This window comes from Sinocyclocheilus anshuiensis, unplaced genomic scaffold (assembly GCF_001515605.1).
Source record: "Sinocyclocheilus anshuiensis isolate Anshui unplaced genomic scaffold, SAMN03320099.WGS_v1.1 scaffold122, whole genome shotgun sequence".
Taxonomy (NCBI): domain Eukaryota; kingdom Metazoa; phylum Chordata; class Actinopteri; order Cypriniformes; family Cyprinidae; genus Sinocyclocheilus; species Sinocyclocheilus anshuiensis.
Genome location: NW_015544153.1, coordinates 538,753 through 553,151, shown reverse-complemented (window position 1 = coordinate 553,151; position 14,399 = coordinate 538,753). Strand labels below are relative to the sequence as shown.

The window sequence follows — 14,399 nt, the reverse complement described above, 5'->3', positions numbered from 1 at the left end:
GGGGTGTGTGCACGGTGTGTTTGTGTGTGTGTGTGTGTGTGTGTGTTCACTGCTGTGTGTGTGCACTTACAATGGGTTAAATGCAGAGCGCTAATTCCAAGTATGCGTCACCATACTTGGCCACATGTGCTTCGAAGAATCGTTTAGTCCATTTACTAGGGATGCACTGAATTTTCGGCCGCCGAAAATATATGCCACGCCACCCAGCAGTGTTCAGGTTTCACTCTTCTCCAGCCGTCATCACGACGTTTTCCTTTACCACACACACACTGAAGCGCGCGTGACGCTCGCTGTGATTTCAGCGTCTGCAGTCGCAATGAGGACATAAACACACGAACAACTCCAGAACTGCTCTGAGAGTCACTTCATGACCGTTTCATTTGAGTAAAACTAGCGTCATATCATATACACACAGAAATGTAAAGGTATTCACGGAAACCCGTCAAAATAAAAGTCTGGTTTAATATGAAGACATTGCAGCAGAAATGTATTACTATTGTTCAGCAGAATGTACTACTAAAGTTATGAAAACTTTATTTTTAAAGGAATGATCACAGAACATTTCTTCCATGTTTTAATTTTAATAGTAAATCCCCTTTGTTTGCCAAAAAGTTTAATTTTCAATAATTTAAAGATAAATGATATTTTATGCCTTCAGTTGATAACCAGATACACAAAACAGAATTTCTGAGGAAAAAGAAAACATTTCATAAGGCTATTTTAAGAATAAATAACAATAAAACATTAGGCGAGAGAAAATAAAAACATAACTTTATAATTGTCATTTTCTTTAATCATAGCTATAATTATTATAACACCTAAAATATGTTGCGTGTAAAAAGTGTTTGTTTCAGCCACTTGAAGGGTGGGTACATTGTGTGCACATGATCAGGATGGTACCACCTCTGCCATTATAGTCACCTTTTGACTATAATTAGTCAAAAACAACAACAACGTCGGCGCCCATAGCCTTGTGGTTAGTGCGTCGACATATAGTGCAAATGTGCTCATGGCGACCCGAGTTCGAATCCCGCCTTGAGGTCCTTTGCCGATCCTGCTCTTCGACCAAGCACATCCAGAATTCTCGGTTTCGGCCCAGAATTTTCATTTCGGTGCATCCCTACCATTTACTGTAACTACATACAGAGCACTGTGTTTGCAACCACATGCTCCTTTAAAGGATTACACACACACACTAGGGCTGCAAGATAAATCGGAATGGAATCGAGATCCGATTCGACAGAAGCTGCGATTGTCATGCGTATCTTTCAGTGAAGCACGGTTCTGAGATCAGCAGTAAATCTCCATCCAAAGGCCAGAGGGCGCTCTCGCGCTGACACACACACACACACACACCAGTATGCAGAGAGACATTTAAAGAGGGTTTATTCTCCAAATAACTTTAAATTCACGTTGCTGAAAAATGTGTTAATAAATGTTATGTGTACGGACTCTTGTTTTTGTTCCATGTTAGCTTCCTGCCCACTAATTTTTGCCTCTTACAAAAGCCACAAAGCCTTCTAAGAAGACAGTAAAGGCTTATGTCATGCCTGAGCTGTAGTTAGGCTGAAACTTGAAAGTTAAGTTGCACAATGTTTAGGTTTTATTATTATTATTTTTATTACTATTATTCTGATTTATGTTTTAGTTTTTGGTTATACTATGTTTACCTTTTTTAAAGTAATTTGAAATTGATTTTTATATTTTTATATATTTGTATTTGCATTTTGAATGTAATATGGCAATTAAATGCACTAAATGGGATTAGTTTTCACAGTTATTAATATATGCAATTTCAGCAATAAAAATTGTCATTTTTCTAAAAAGGAAACAAATTACTTGTTCGTTTTAAGAGACCTGTCCTATTTTCTCTTGTATATTTAGTATTGCTCTTTAATAAAGAAAAAGTTCTTCTTATCCGATTACTCGATTAATCGATGGAATTTTCGGCAGAATACTTGATTACTAAAATATTCGATAGCTTCAGCCCTAGTCAACTTTAGTTGTTTTTAATTGTGCTTTTTAAATAAATTGAGACTTGAGACCTTAATCGATAATAGCAATAAACAAAGCACTGCATACTAGATATGATGGGAATGCATCCTCAATGGATGAAAAGACACAAATGGATGAGAATCACAGAGTCAAAGTTTTGGCAATCTAAGCAATAGGAGCCCATTTATGACTTCACTAACAGATTTTGCTGGTCTGCCTCCAAGTCATGAGATTTTTTTCAAAGTGTGGAGAACAGACCGTTTGAGAATTACAAGCCTATCAGTGCCCGTATCAGTTTCCAATTCCAACAGGAACTTTGACGACACCTGTGCGGTTGATAATGGAGCGGGGAAGCGGTGTAGAAGGTCAGAGATCTCTGTTGCACACCACCCCCTCTCCCATCCAGGGTTAGCACTGCTGTTAATGCAAATGGAAAAGAAAGTCGGAGCAGGTAATGCAAGAACTATTGGAAAGACGGCTGTGCTTTCCTTCAGAAAATGCACTTAAAACGATCAATGGCAGCCTGACTGACTGTAAAAGGATACCAGACCAGAGCTGATGAGCAATATACAATCAGCTCAGCAGGAAAACATCTTTGACACTTTACTGGGGGGGATTTTCACCACTTAATTTCAACATCCAAGGCTTTGTTTGTTCAGCAAGTGACAAATGTGTCAGAGCTTCAATGCATTAGATTATTAGTGCACGGCTCATTTTTCTAGTCCAAGGAAATTATAATACGTTAGCCTGTGCAAAACGAATTATGAAAAATGGTGACCTGTCATTCAGCAAAATAAATGCATCACCAATCGTGTCGGCTTAGCTTTTATAACAGTTACTGGGGTGCTGGACAGCCCTTTAGGAAAGAATTCCTATGCATCAATTCTCAATATATAAATCAATCATTACAGGAAACACTTCATCTTAACTGCATACTGTAGAAGCTACACAAAGGTGAATAATAAACATTGGATTACATAAGGCATTTAACAAGCACCATAATGATCTTCATCTATGGCCTGAAAATGGGAATAACCTCAAGCGACAGTTTCGTCAGGATTGGCAATCTGTCGTGTATTCCGATGCCTGTTGGTCACAACTCCACACGGTACCATAAAAATGCTGATTATATGCTCATACAATGGCAAAATGGAAAACCATGCCACAAGGCAACAGCCAAAAAGGGATCAGATATAATTACAACATCTGTGGACAAGAACTACTGTAATGATTATGGGGTATGTTTCCATCTACTACTTAGATGAGAAACATCTTATCAGTGCTTGAATGATGTTTAACTAAGATGCACATTGCAGATACTGACTGACTCTGGCTTCAGTTTCATATTTAGAGAAAGATATACAACAGATTAAGGGATGAATCTCAAAGATAACACAGGAACATCATCATAAAAAAACACCTGATGCAAAAATTCATCAGACAAAGCCAAAATGATGACCATAATACCATATAATCTGGAATTAAAACTGCCTGACTAATTAATAGTGGATGCCAAGTTAGTGCTCACAGCTGTTTTGAGTCACTCTGCCTAAAAGATGAGGAGATAAGCCAGCTAACAACCCATTTACAACTTATTTCAAAGCAGAAAGAAACTAGGTTTCAACTTAGACAGCACTTTGTGTTTTAGCTTTCAAACAGGAAATATGCAAGTGTTAGAGGCTGTGTAAAAACCAAGACATCTACTTCTACTTTCTCAGATGGGCAAAAGAGAGAAGCTGGTGCTATAAAACTGCTTCTGTGGTGATCTATAAGGCCTTGTGTGGTGTTGATTTGGGCATGAGAGACAAAGAGCGAGAAAGAGAGCTGCCTGGTCATTTATTTCCTTAAGCACAGTGTGATTTTCCATACTAATTTGTTTAGCCTTGTTTAACTGTGAGATACAGTTTAACACACCTCTTGTTTGCTGTCTGACACCCTTCTAGTCTGATAACTGACTAGAATTGGGCACAACTCTATTTTGAAATGTAAATCATAGTTTATAACATCTGTCCAAAATTAAGCCACATTAAACCTCACCTACTCGTGAGTTTAATACCTTAATGTTTTTAAATTACATAGATGATTTAATTGCCGATAACGCGCTTGACATAAGAGCTTTCTAAATCAGTTGTGCACGTCTAAAATGTCAAACAAAATACATTTATATCAATCCTGTCACTGAAAGGGTGTCTCATCCGTCCATAAATGTTTTATTTCATAATGAAGTGTCAATCCTAGAAAGCTTCCTATTCTGGCCTAGCAAAAAATACACACTTCAACACGTCTATAACAGTAAATATGTCTTTGAAGGCATTCAGTCTATTTTTTGGAGCCGTCTTCTTGGCTAGTGGCTTAAAAAAGTCCTTAAATTAGTGTCTGTCTAGCTGAACCGTCAAATATGAACTAAATACATGTCCAAATGTATTTTGGTTTACAACTAAAGCAAAATATATTCCCTCTCCTATCTGAAAACGGAATAAAATTCCGACAAACCAGCTAAACAACTCCAAGCCTTGTTAGAGAAACATGACAATAATCCTACACAAATAAACTAGCTTAGCAACCCACCGGCTAGGCTAACATCACATTAGCCGTTTAGCAGGGAACCTTTCAGTCTTTCGATTAAAACGAGCAGGGGAATGTTTTTCCTTAGGAAACATAAAAATGTTTTTACCTGCGTTTGAGTTCCCTATGTAGTACGCCGCGACATGGTCCTTTATTTAAGCTCTTAAAAGTGATTTAATTTCCCACTAAAGACCTGCCCGGCTTCGCTGTTGTCTCTTTAAGCCTACCGTTTCGGTGAGCGAAGCTCCGGCGTCACCCGACACTCCCATTGCTGTGGATACGTTCTCAAAAGTGCGTAGATAGATTGGTGAATATGCGGCTGTGCTTCTTCTTCTTCTTTTGGTTTTATGGCGGGTTGCGAACCAACTTCATAGGTGCATACCGCCACCTACTGTGATGGAGTGTGAAGAGAATGTACTCACCTAAATCTTAAATTCTGTTCATTATTCCACAATTCTTAAGAAATCTCATGACTGCACTTATTTGTTTTCCTGCATTTGGACCATCATTCAGGATACTACTTAATGAAAATTCTTTAACTCCTAAGGATTGTAATTCATCTTAAGTCGATCTCTTTCTCTTTCATATGCTGTACATACCATCATAACGTGTTATATATCTAATAAATAATGACATGTAGCCTAAAATACATTTGTTTAAAATATGAACATGGAAATTCAATACCTGTTTTTCTCTTCTGGAAGTAAATGCTTTATCTTGCCATTTATTACAGTGATTCAACTTATAAATTCTCATTTGTGTCCTCTTAATAGCACACTGGTTGCGTCATTGTATAATGTAGTTCATTAAACTCTTACAAATATAGACAATGAAGTTGCTTAGTGTTTGTACAGTAAATGTTTTTGTATTTTTAGTAAGTGTCTGTACCACTGTCTGTATCTAATATCACCTGTCTGTATTTAATATCATAGAAATTAATATTTAGTTATGGGAATATTTTGAAGGTGTTTACATGAGCCAAAATATTGATTAATACAGGCATATGTCCGCAGTCTTTTTCTGACTTACAGAAATCAGACAGTTGGCTTAAGCTAGTTATGACAAACTGATTTACATTATGCTTTGATAATCAAAATATGACCATAACATGTAAACACCTTCAGTGATGGATAACTGTGGCTTTCATTCATATAAAAATGAACGAATCATGGGCTTACATTTACTGTAGCTATAAATGAGAATGTACAAGTACACACAAAAAATAAGCTTTTGCTACTTAAATGTTAATGCTGCTGAGAACTCTCCACATTTGACAAAATTATTTATTGCAGTGACATAAATTATAAAGACCAAATGTGCAATCCCAGAATTAGATTACACAGAAGTCATGATGCAAGTTCACACAGTTATATACTGATTCAGATGTTTTTCATGTTTATTTGTATTCCGAATGATCAAATGTTCATAAAAATCTACAAAGTGCTCAAATATGTATGTGCAACACAACAGTTTTCTCAACAATGCTCTAAGCTATGCAAAACGGAGCATGACAAGTTCACAAAATAAGCCAGTTTGTACAAATGCAATCAAAACCACTTAATGAAAGTTACAGAAAACGATCAAAATCCAAACCCTTCTGTTATTCTGAGAGTAAAAGTTACAGTGTTGTGGTGGGGGGAAGGGCACAGGAACACCTGTTCCCTCTTCACATCCTAATGAGGACAACTGGCTCAGTGGGGTTTATTGGTTGCTGGTATGGTTACATGTCCAAGTGGTGGTCAACCATGGATTTAGATTGACAGGCAGACTGAAGGATGAGATTGTTGCATTTCCCCAATGGCACGACATTGACGGCTGTGCTGTGCTGCTGTTGTATTATAGGCAAATATGTAGGAGAGAAAGGAAGACCTGCAGACAGCAGCCCAAGTGCATGAGGCATTGGTTGTTGGTAGTGTTCTCCAGTAATAAATGGAAGAACAGCAGAGGAGTGTAGTCTGGGGTGGGAATGAAGGCGAATAGAGTCCGATGAGGAAGGAATGGTGTTGTTTTCCCTAATAGAGGATTGAGATTTTGAATTGGAGCCCCCTCCACGGCTGCTTTCTTTCGCCATGACGCCCCACTCCGTTCCTCGTGATCCTGCCGCCATCTTCCTTCCTCCACGCCCCCCACCTCCAAGCGTGTCATGCGGCTGTGCTATCGCGCGCAACCGAAGCTCCCTACCGTCCCCACCTGGAGAACAACTCAAATGTTTTGTCTGGATCAACAGTTTGAGGGGTTCTTTACTGGAAATACTGGAGTCATCTTTTGAGAAAGAATTTACCAGGACTCGGTTAATTTGAACAAGGATGTGTAAATGTTTATGGTGATACCTTGAAAAGTTAATGGGAAAGCTGGAGATTGACAAGGCTGTGACAGAAGAGATTAGGTTTCTGCCTCGAGTCCATTGTCAAAAATACAAATTACTGAGAAAACGATTATATTTTAAGAAATTTTATATCTCACTTTTTTTTTTTTAGCTGGATAACAGATCTATTTTTTTATATGTTACATAGAGAAAATGCATATCTTTTCCCCATTAAGGCCCATTTTGTAATTTGTAAATTTTCAATTTGTGCTGTGCTGCTGTTGTATTATAGGCAAATATGTAGGAGAGAAAGGAAGACCTGCAGACAGCAGCCCAAGTGCATGAGGCATTGGTTGTTGGTAGTGTTCTCCAGTAATAAATGGAAGAACAGCAGAGGAGTGTAGTCTGGGGTGGGAATGAAGGCGAATAGAGTCCGATGAGGAAGGAATGGTGTTGTTTTCCCTAATAGAGGATTGAGATTTTGAATTGGAGCCTTTCTTCTGGTTCTTCACCAATTCTTTCCGTTGTTTAGTAGCAGGACGATGCATTTGGCTTTCTTCTTTGGAAAGGGGTGCAAAGCGTTGACCTTTTCTATATTTGGCACGTCTGTTTTTGAACCACACCTGAAAAAACACGTTTTGTTCATTTAAGATGTTTTCGGTATAGCACTTTCTATATTGTAAATGTATTCTAATATTTAGAACTGTTTTGCTTGTTGGACACTGCAGATGTTCCAATGGCTCTCACCTGGATACGGGCCTCCGGGAGGTTGATGCAGACTGCTAGTCTCTCTCTCATGCCCACATCTGGATACTGGGTTTGCTGAAAGGCCTTTTCGAGCGCTTGTAACTGGGATACACTGAAGGCGGTGCGACTGCGACGCTGCTTTTGCTGGTTCCCGTAGCGTGCCTCAAGGATGAGTTCTAAATGAAGGAGATATTTATTACTTGCTTAATTCATTTCATGATGCCAGGGTTATTATAGTCAACTAAAATTGAAAGTAAAATTAAAACTATTAAAAAGATTTTCGTTACTTGAAATAAAATAATCATCATCTGAAAAAAAATTAAATATTCAAAAACTTTTATTTCAGCTAGTTGACAAGATCATATTTTTAATTTGAATTCCATTTAACTTGATGTACTTAAATAACTAAAACTAAAACTGAAAGAAAACTTGTACAAAAAAATAATAAAAATAACTATATAGACATATTTAAAAGCTACTAACAATGGGAAAAAATACAAACACGACAAAATGACTAAAACTTTGAAGAAAATGAAAATGAAAATGGAAAATATAAAAATAAAAACTGATTCAAAATATTACTAAACCTAACATAATATCTCAGTGACACTAAGGTAACACTGCACATGAAACATTATGCATGTAACACAAGCTAAATAGGGCTCAAAAGTGTCCGCATAAAAAAATCATGGAAACAATTGTAAAAAATGAAAAACAAATAAGCATTATGATTTAACTTTTTTAGGTGCACTATTTTTTGGTCAACTTTTGTACATTACTTTATTATTAAGCAAATAAATGTAAATTAAAACATAAATAGTTAAAAAATAATAAAGCAGGCATATTTATTAAAAAATACTTTTATGTTTTATTATTATGTTTTTTCCCTTAATGTTAAAACTTAAAAAAGCGTGAACATATAGGCTAATAAACTTATTAGACAGGTTTTTAATTTGTAATTATTCAAAACCAACGCAAAGCCTATAATATGAAGACTAATGTAAAGTGAGGAATCAGAAGTTACGATTTTACAAATGCTGCATTTATCCTGTAGCCTACTTAATTCATATTTTGAGCCTCAAAAGTTAAGCGGCCTCTCACCTGCCAGGCGCTCCGCCACTGTGAAAGTCTGCATAGACGCCGGACTGGCCGCTGTGTGAAGCTGATACTGCTGCGCCATCTGCTGGTGAGCCTCGTGAATTAACGAGTTGACGCGTTGCAATTGAAAAGGCCCCTGGCCGTTTCTTGGTCCACAGAAATATACAGAATTCATTCTGCTGACTGAGAGGATAAAATACGTGAGTATGATTTAAAATAAAATGATAAATTCAATGTTTCATTAAACACGTCCAATAAATAAACAACATAATGAACACTTACTTACGACCTCCAGTGAACTGTGGAATGATGATCAGTTACAAAAAACATTTACCCAGATTATTTTTTTTTACTCATATGATACCAAAATCCCAAGGAAACATTTCACAGAAGATGCTAAAATCCCCAAAAATATTACAATAAGGTTTCTTTAGGCAAGGCAGACCTGTAATGCTCCACGTTCACATTGGTTTAGGTCCTCTCCAGCTCAGTTTCCACTATTTAAGAGGCATTAACTTCAGCTTCCTTCAACCATTAGCCAATGGAAAGAAAGGTATTAGCCTGGATTAAGTGGGATGAGGGAGAGAAAGGGGGATTTGGGGTTTTTGAAACTATTGAACTTGGGAGATTTAGGCAAAGCATCTCCCTTCAATGAGCGGGCATTGTGCTCCCCCCTTTAAAACAATTAAAACAATGTGGTCGGCTAATCTCTGGGGTTGGGCAGATTAAAATAACAGCCTTTGATTGTCCGTTGTTCTCTTCCTTCTTTCTCCACCGTTCCCCAGCTTTTGTTAGTATTAACTCCAAGGGTGGGTGTTTGCTTGGCTGGTTTGTTTTGCTAACTGGACCCATATTTTGCCCAGAAAATGTCAGCTAGAGAATGCACTCTGGAAGTGGCCTATTAGGTAATTTCTTAGGGCTATTGTACCAGAAATCTTTCCTTCTGTTCAAATCCTCTCTCTCTCTCAAAAAAAGAGAAGGATTTAAGCTATTAGCATTTGAAAATAAATAGAATACTCAATAAAATGAAAGACACGTGGTATAAATAAAGCAATTTGCAGCCGGTGGTGTCAAAATTAGTTGTAATTATGCAATGAGACAGTTATGAAGTAAACTGAATGTTACTCCTTGTCATTATCCCATCATCCATCTCTCAACACTCACAAGCAGCAGTTTAGCTCCAGCTGAAACCTCAGTCACCTCAGATCAGATCATCCTCAGTAAAACTGCATCCGAGCGGCTGGGAGCGGCTCAAGAGGTTCAGAGATGTAAATTCCGCTAAATCCTGACACTGTGCAGCTCAGGGCCAGGAAGGCGATGCGTGTGGAGAGCTAGATTATGTTTCCCACGAGTATCAGGGCAGTTGCACACTTCTCGGTTGGTGGGTGGGTGTGTGTGTGTGTGTGTGTGTGTGTGTGTGTGTGTGTCTGTGTGTGTGTGTGTCTGTGTGTGTCCCAGAGGACAACACAAGAACCAAAACAGCAGGCAGGCACAGAAGCTGGGCTACACTGGCATGAGACTGGCACACAAACACAAGCTTCACCTCACATTTGGCTCACTTTCCTGCTGGAAAGATTTGTTTGTTTGTATTCAGACAGTCATGGAATTCCGGTCTTTATTAGAAAAGCAGATTTGCACAATAAGATCTCTTTATATCTTTACACACGTCTTTCACTATGTAGATTATAATGGGAATGTTAATTAAATGCAAGTGCAGCTATATGCTACTTGATGAACACTTTGATTATTCCTTTAGTTTTAGTTTTGTCTGTTTAATAGGTTTCACAGTAAAAATGCATTCAGATTTTTTTTTTAAAGAAATGAATACTTTTATTCAGCAAGGACATTAAATTGATAAAGACACATGTAATGTTACATTTCGATTTCAAATAAATGCTGTTTTTTCAGTTGCTGTTACGATTTCCACAAAAATATGAATATTAATACAAATATTAATTTAAGCAGCACAAATATTAATATATACTGTATTCATACTTCACATGACTTTTTTTTAAACCATTTTCTGATCAAATAAAACAAGCCTTGGTGGGCATAAGAGACATTAATATTGAATATTATAGACATGAATATGAATATATAGACACGAATATTTAAGAAAATATATTTGATATATTTCTATATATTTACATATTTATATTGTTTGTCTTACAAACAAGTGAAATCGGTCTCCTGTAATTATTTAAAAGCTAATAAAAAATTGTATATAGTCAATCTATAAAACATCTACATATAACTAACAGTGTCAAACAACTATTGCTGAATTTAATGTTCAGCAATTTATTTTTATTACAGTTAAATGTGGGAACTTTTGTATTTTTGAACTCTCACTCAAGTATGTTCTGAGCCAGACAATTTGAATTTTAATACGGGAAAGTTTTGATACTGTTCCAGTACTTAAACTTACATATATCTTTATTTAACCTGAATATATACAACTATAAATATATCCCAGAACTATTTACACCTCTATCAGTCTCCAAATGATTCCAATTTGTGCATCAGTCCAAAAAAAAATAAATTTTAAAAAGTTTGCAGATGGGAGCCAAAAAATGTTTTAAAATAAATATTTGTTGGTGGAATAAAGCCAGTTGTAAAATGTTTTTAAAGCTTGGAGATTTTATGCTTTACATCATTTTAAGTCTTTTTGGCTTCCTTTTTCAGCTGTCAAGTGGCAACAGCTCATCTAGACCAACACTTTCCTCATTTCTGATATTTTCACACCCGACTGACCTTTCAAACCATCTTGGAATTGTGCTGAACTTTTTCTCCCTGTGTTCAAGGCTCTGTTTTTTTCTCCCTTTGCGATGTTCTTGCCTGTCAAGCTGTATTAGTGTCCGCTCAAAATAAGTCATTTAGAAGAACCTTAGCTGAGCAGCCTCTGAACCCCATTAAAAGCTTGGAGCTCAGAGCCCAGAAGCCTTTGTCTCTTCAGCCTGCGGGATTAGTGGAGATTTGCTGCTAAGAAAAAAAGTAGTTATTTCATGGCACTTTCATGATGAAACCTGGCCAAAGCTGTGTTGGCTGGGAGGATTAGAGCCACACAAAGACGCTGGTTGTGTGTGACCCCCTCCCCGAAAACCACCGCCCCAGTACAGAGCCCCCTCCTAACCCCTAACACACACCATCCCCACCTCATAACTCCGGCTCAGTCCGTAATGAGAGCTCCGTTTTCATCTCCAGCCCACTAAAATTGTGTTTTGGCTTTACCCCGACCCACTCGGAGACCACAAAGTGGTGGATGCATCTGGAATTTTCTCATTCAGATGTTTATTTACATAGGTGTAATTGGATGCAAACCCATTCATTTGTCTTAGTGCCAAGCTACAGTCAAGCTTTGGAGGTGTATGCCCTGTCTGTAGAGTTTAAGGGGTTTAGAGGATGTATGCTAGTGGATCCACTTACAAAGACACAGATTAGCAGCATTAAAAACACAGGCCAAACTAGTAAACTCATTTCAGAGTTTCAAAACCATAAAATAGCGTCAGATTTTGCTTTCTTTTTTGCTTTAGGTCAAAAATAAAGAACTGGTATAGTATTTAGAAACACCTAGTACACAAAGTATGGGCCTTTCATATTTAACTCTTTTCTTCTTGAGTCCCACTTTAAATTTGTAATCTTTTGAAAAGTGTTAGCAGCTTATTTAAAGGGTTAAGGCCACATCGCAATGCTAAAGGTGAAACAATGCAGTGTTAGGGGCCGTTCACACAGAATGTGTTTTTACATTCCACTGCGCTGATTTTCCATTGTTTTTCTATATAAACATGCGCTAGATGGATGTGTTTGACCATTTCATGCATGACGTGGAATGCAGTGGAAAAATTAAATTAAGCTCAACTTTTAAAAAGCCTGTTTTTTTTCTGGTCCATGTTTTTGTTTTTGTTTTTTCCAAAAAAGGGGAATACCGTTCTAGAAACTTAGCGCTTAAGTTAAAATAAGTTCAACTTCTAAAAAGCGTGTTTCTAGGCCCTATATTTTTTCCCCTTGAAAAAATGCAAGGTCTCAAGCTGCGTTTTTTTTTTAAAGTTACTTATTTTAACATTTTTATATCAGTCTGTCATGCGCAAGATGCTGCAAAAGACAAACACATCAAACATGTCCGTCTAGTGCATGTTTACATATTAGAAAAACAAACGTATTAAGAAAATCCGTGCAGTCACAGTGGAACGCAAAAACACATTCTCTGCAAACGGCCCTTTTAGGACATTAGGGGCAGTTGCTCAGCAAAACTGAACAGTGCTCGTCTCATTAAATATTCATGAGATTTGCACAGAAACTTTCGTGAACGGTGTTTTTAGCGTCATACAGAAGTGATGGAAAACATGTTAAGTTAAATGAAGACGACATCATTTTATTATTACAGTTATGATCCAAATGCTTGCTCAAGACCCACTGGATGGCGCATACTATATGATGCAAGACAAGTCGTTATATATAGATCACTTGCTGTGTTCGTCCAATCAAAAATATGCTCATAAGACCGCAAACCTGGGATTTACGAATGTACAGTGTGATATGCCAATAATATAACTCCAGTAACAACTCCAAAAACATAACCCAGGATAAAGATTTTAGTGTGAAATGTAGAAAAAAATATAGCCCAGGAACCTAAGAAATCTTGTTTGTACAATAATTTTATTGAGTGTTTGGAGTGCTAGTAGAATTCAGTTCTGAGTATGAGGAAACTTTTGCTCTTTTAGAATGGCTTTTATGAGCAGAATTGGACCTTTTATCTCAATGGAGGTTCTAAAGCTGCAGCTAACTGAAAGAGTTTTAATATGATTTGGATTGGTTTAAAACTACAGGGGGGCTCTAGAGAAGGACAGAGGGGGTTCATTTAGCCTTTTGAGAGGTTTTGTTTACAGGTCCTGTTTAACAGATGTTGGGAGTGAGGAGCAGAATGCTCTGCCTTTCTTTAATGACTTATCAATAGTGGAAATTTGTATTGACAAGTGCCTGTCAAGAGGAGAGCTTTGTAGTTGTCAGTTATCTGAGAGAGAGCCGCTTAACCAAGAGGCCCCTTGGACACTCGCCGGATCGTTCCCAGCACGGCACAATTGGCTCTCCGGGCAGCTCTGTGTGGACAGGAGTGTGTGAGGGGGGCCTTAGGAGAAGTGCTGTGGGACTAAAGACTTCTTCATGGGGGAAATCGATGTGGCGAACTTGGCCTCTGACCCTGCGCACTGAGGGTCCAGAAGCGTGAGGTCAGCGGCACAGTTTAAGCTCCAGTAAGAGGCACCCAGAGATATTCTCAAAAGAGCCTCTGAACGCTCAAACAAAAGCTATCAAACTCCAAGAAAAAACTAAACGCACTGCAGGAGTAAAACGTGCACCAGATGTTTACCCAGATAATGGACTGATCCCAACTGTTTATCTCCCAGTTAACTCATGAACAACTTATTTTAAATAAGGTCCAACTATGCCCTCTTGAAATATAGCAAAGATTTTGTAGTTTTTAAAATGTCAAAGTAGTGTTGGATATATAACACTAAAATGTGTTTTTTTTTTGGTTTGTTTTTTTTGGTGATGAAGACCCAGTTATTAGGAAAACAGGAGCAAAAAAGGTTGTTTCCAAAAAAAAAAATATATATATATATTATATATATATATATATACAGTGGGTACGGAAAGTATTCAGACCCCCTTAAATTTTTCACTCTTTGTTATATTG

General features: G+C 37.4%; 2 protein-coding genes across 4 annotated transcripts in view; both read right to left on the bottom strand.

The window, feature by feature from the left end:
• Positions 1 to 4,872, bottom strand: part of LOC107695259 (casein kinase I) — a 40,855-nt gene extending 35,983 nt beyond the window's left edge. Inside the window, exon 1 of one of the 3 annotated variants that reach the window (XM_016495073.1) lies at positions 4,788 to 4,872. The gene's annotated coding sequence lies outside the window, so the exon portion shown is untranslated. Of the gene's footprint in view, positions 1 to 4,669 lie in introns of all 3 variants that reach the window. The other 2 variants (XM_016495072.1, XM_016495075.1) reach the window with 2 other exon arrangements.
• Positions 4,873 to 6,158: 1,286 nt separating this feature from the next.
• LOC107695257 (diencephalon/mesencephalon homeobox protein 1-like) lies at positions 6,159 to 9,162 on the bottom strand. The gene is made up of 5 exons (XM_016495071.1): positions 8,993 to 9,162; positions 8,714 to 8,893; positions 7,613 to 7,788; positions 7,185 to 7,488; positions 6,159 to 6,429 (listed from the first exon to the last, which is right to left on the bottom strand). The coding sequence occupies exons 2-5, from the start codon at positions 8,883 to 8,885 to the stop codon at positions 6,281 to 6,283; spliced, it is 801 nt and encodes a 266-aa protein (XP_016350557.1). The 5' UTR covers positions 8,886 to 8,893; positions 8,993 to 9,162; the 3' UTR covers positions 6,159 to 6,280.
• Between the last annotated feature and the right edge of the window lie 5,237 nt (positions 9,163 to 14,399).

What these genes read in the sequence shown, in the direction of transcription:
- LOC107695257 (XM_016495071.1), bottom strand. Translation starts at nt 8,885, where the DNA reads ATGAATTCTGTATATTTCTGTGGACCAAGAAACGGCCAGGGGCCTTTT. An exon ending in TCCCGGAGGCCCGTATCCAG is followed by an intron (nt 7,489 to 7,612) that starts GTGAGAGCCATT and finishes GTGTTTTTTCAG; the next exon opens with GTGTGGTTCAAAAACAGACG. An exon ending in ACTTGGGCTGCTGTCTGCAG is followed by an intron (nt 6,430 to 7,184) that starts GTCTTCCTTTCT and finishes TGCTGTCTGCAG; the next exon opens with GTCTTCCTTTCTCTCCTACA.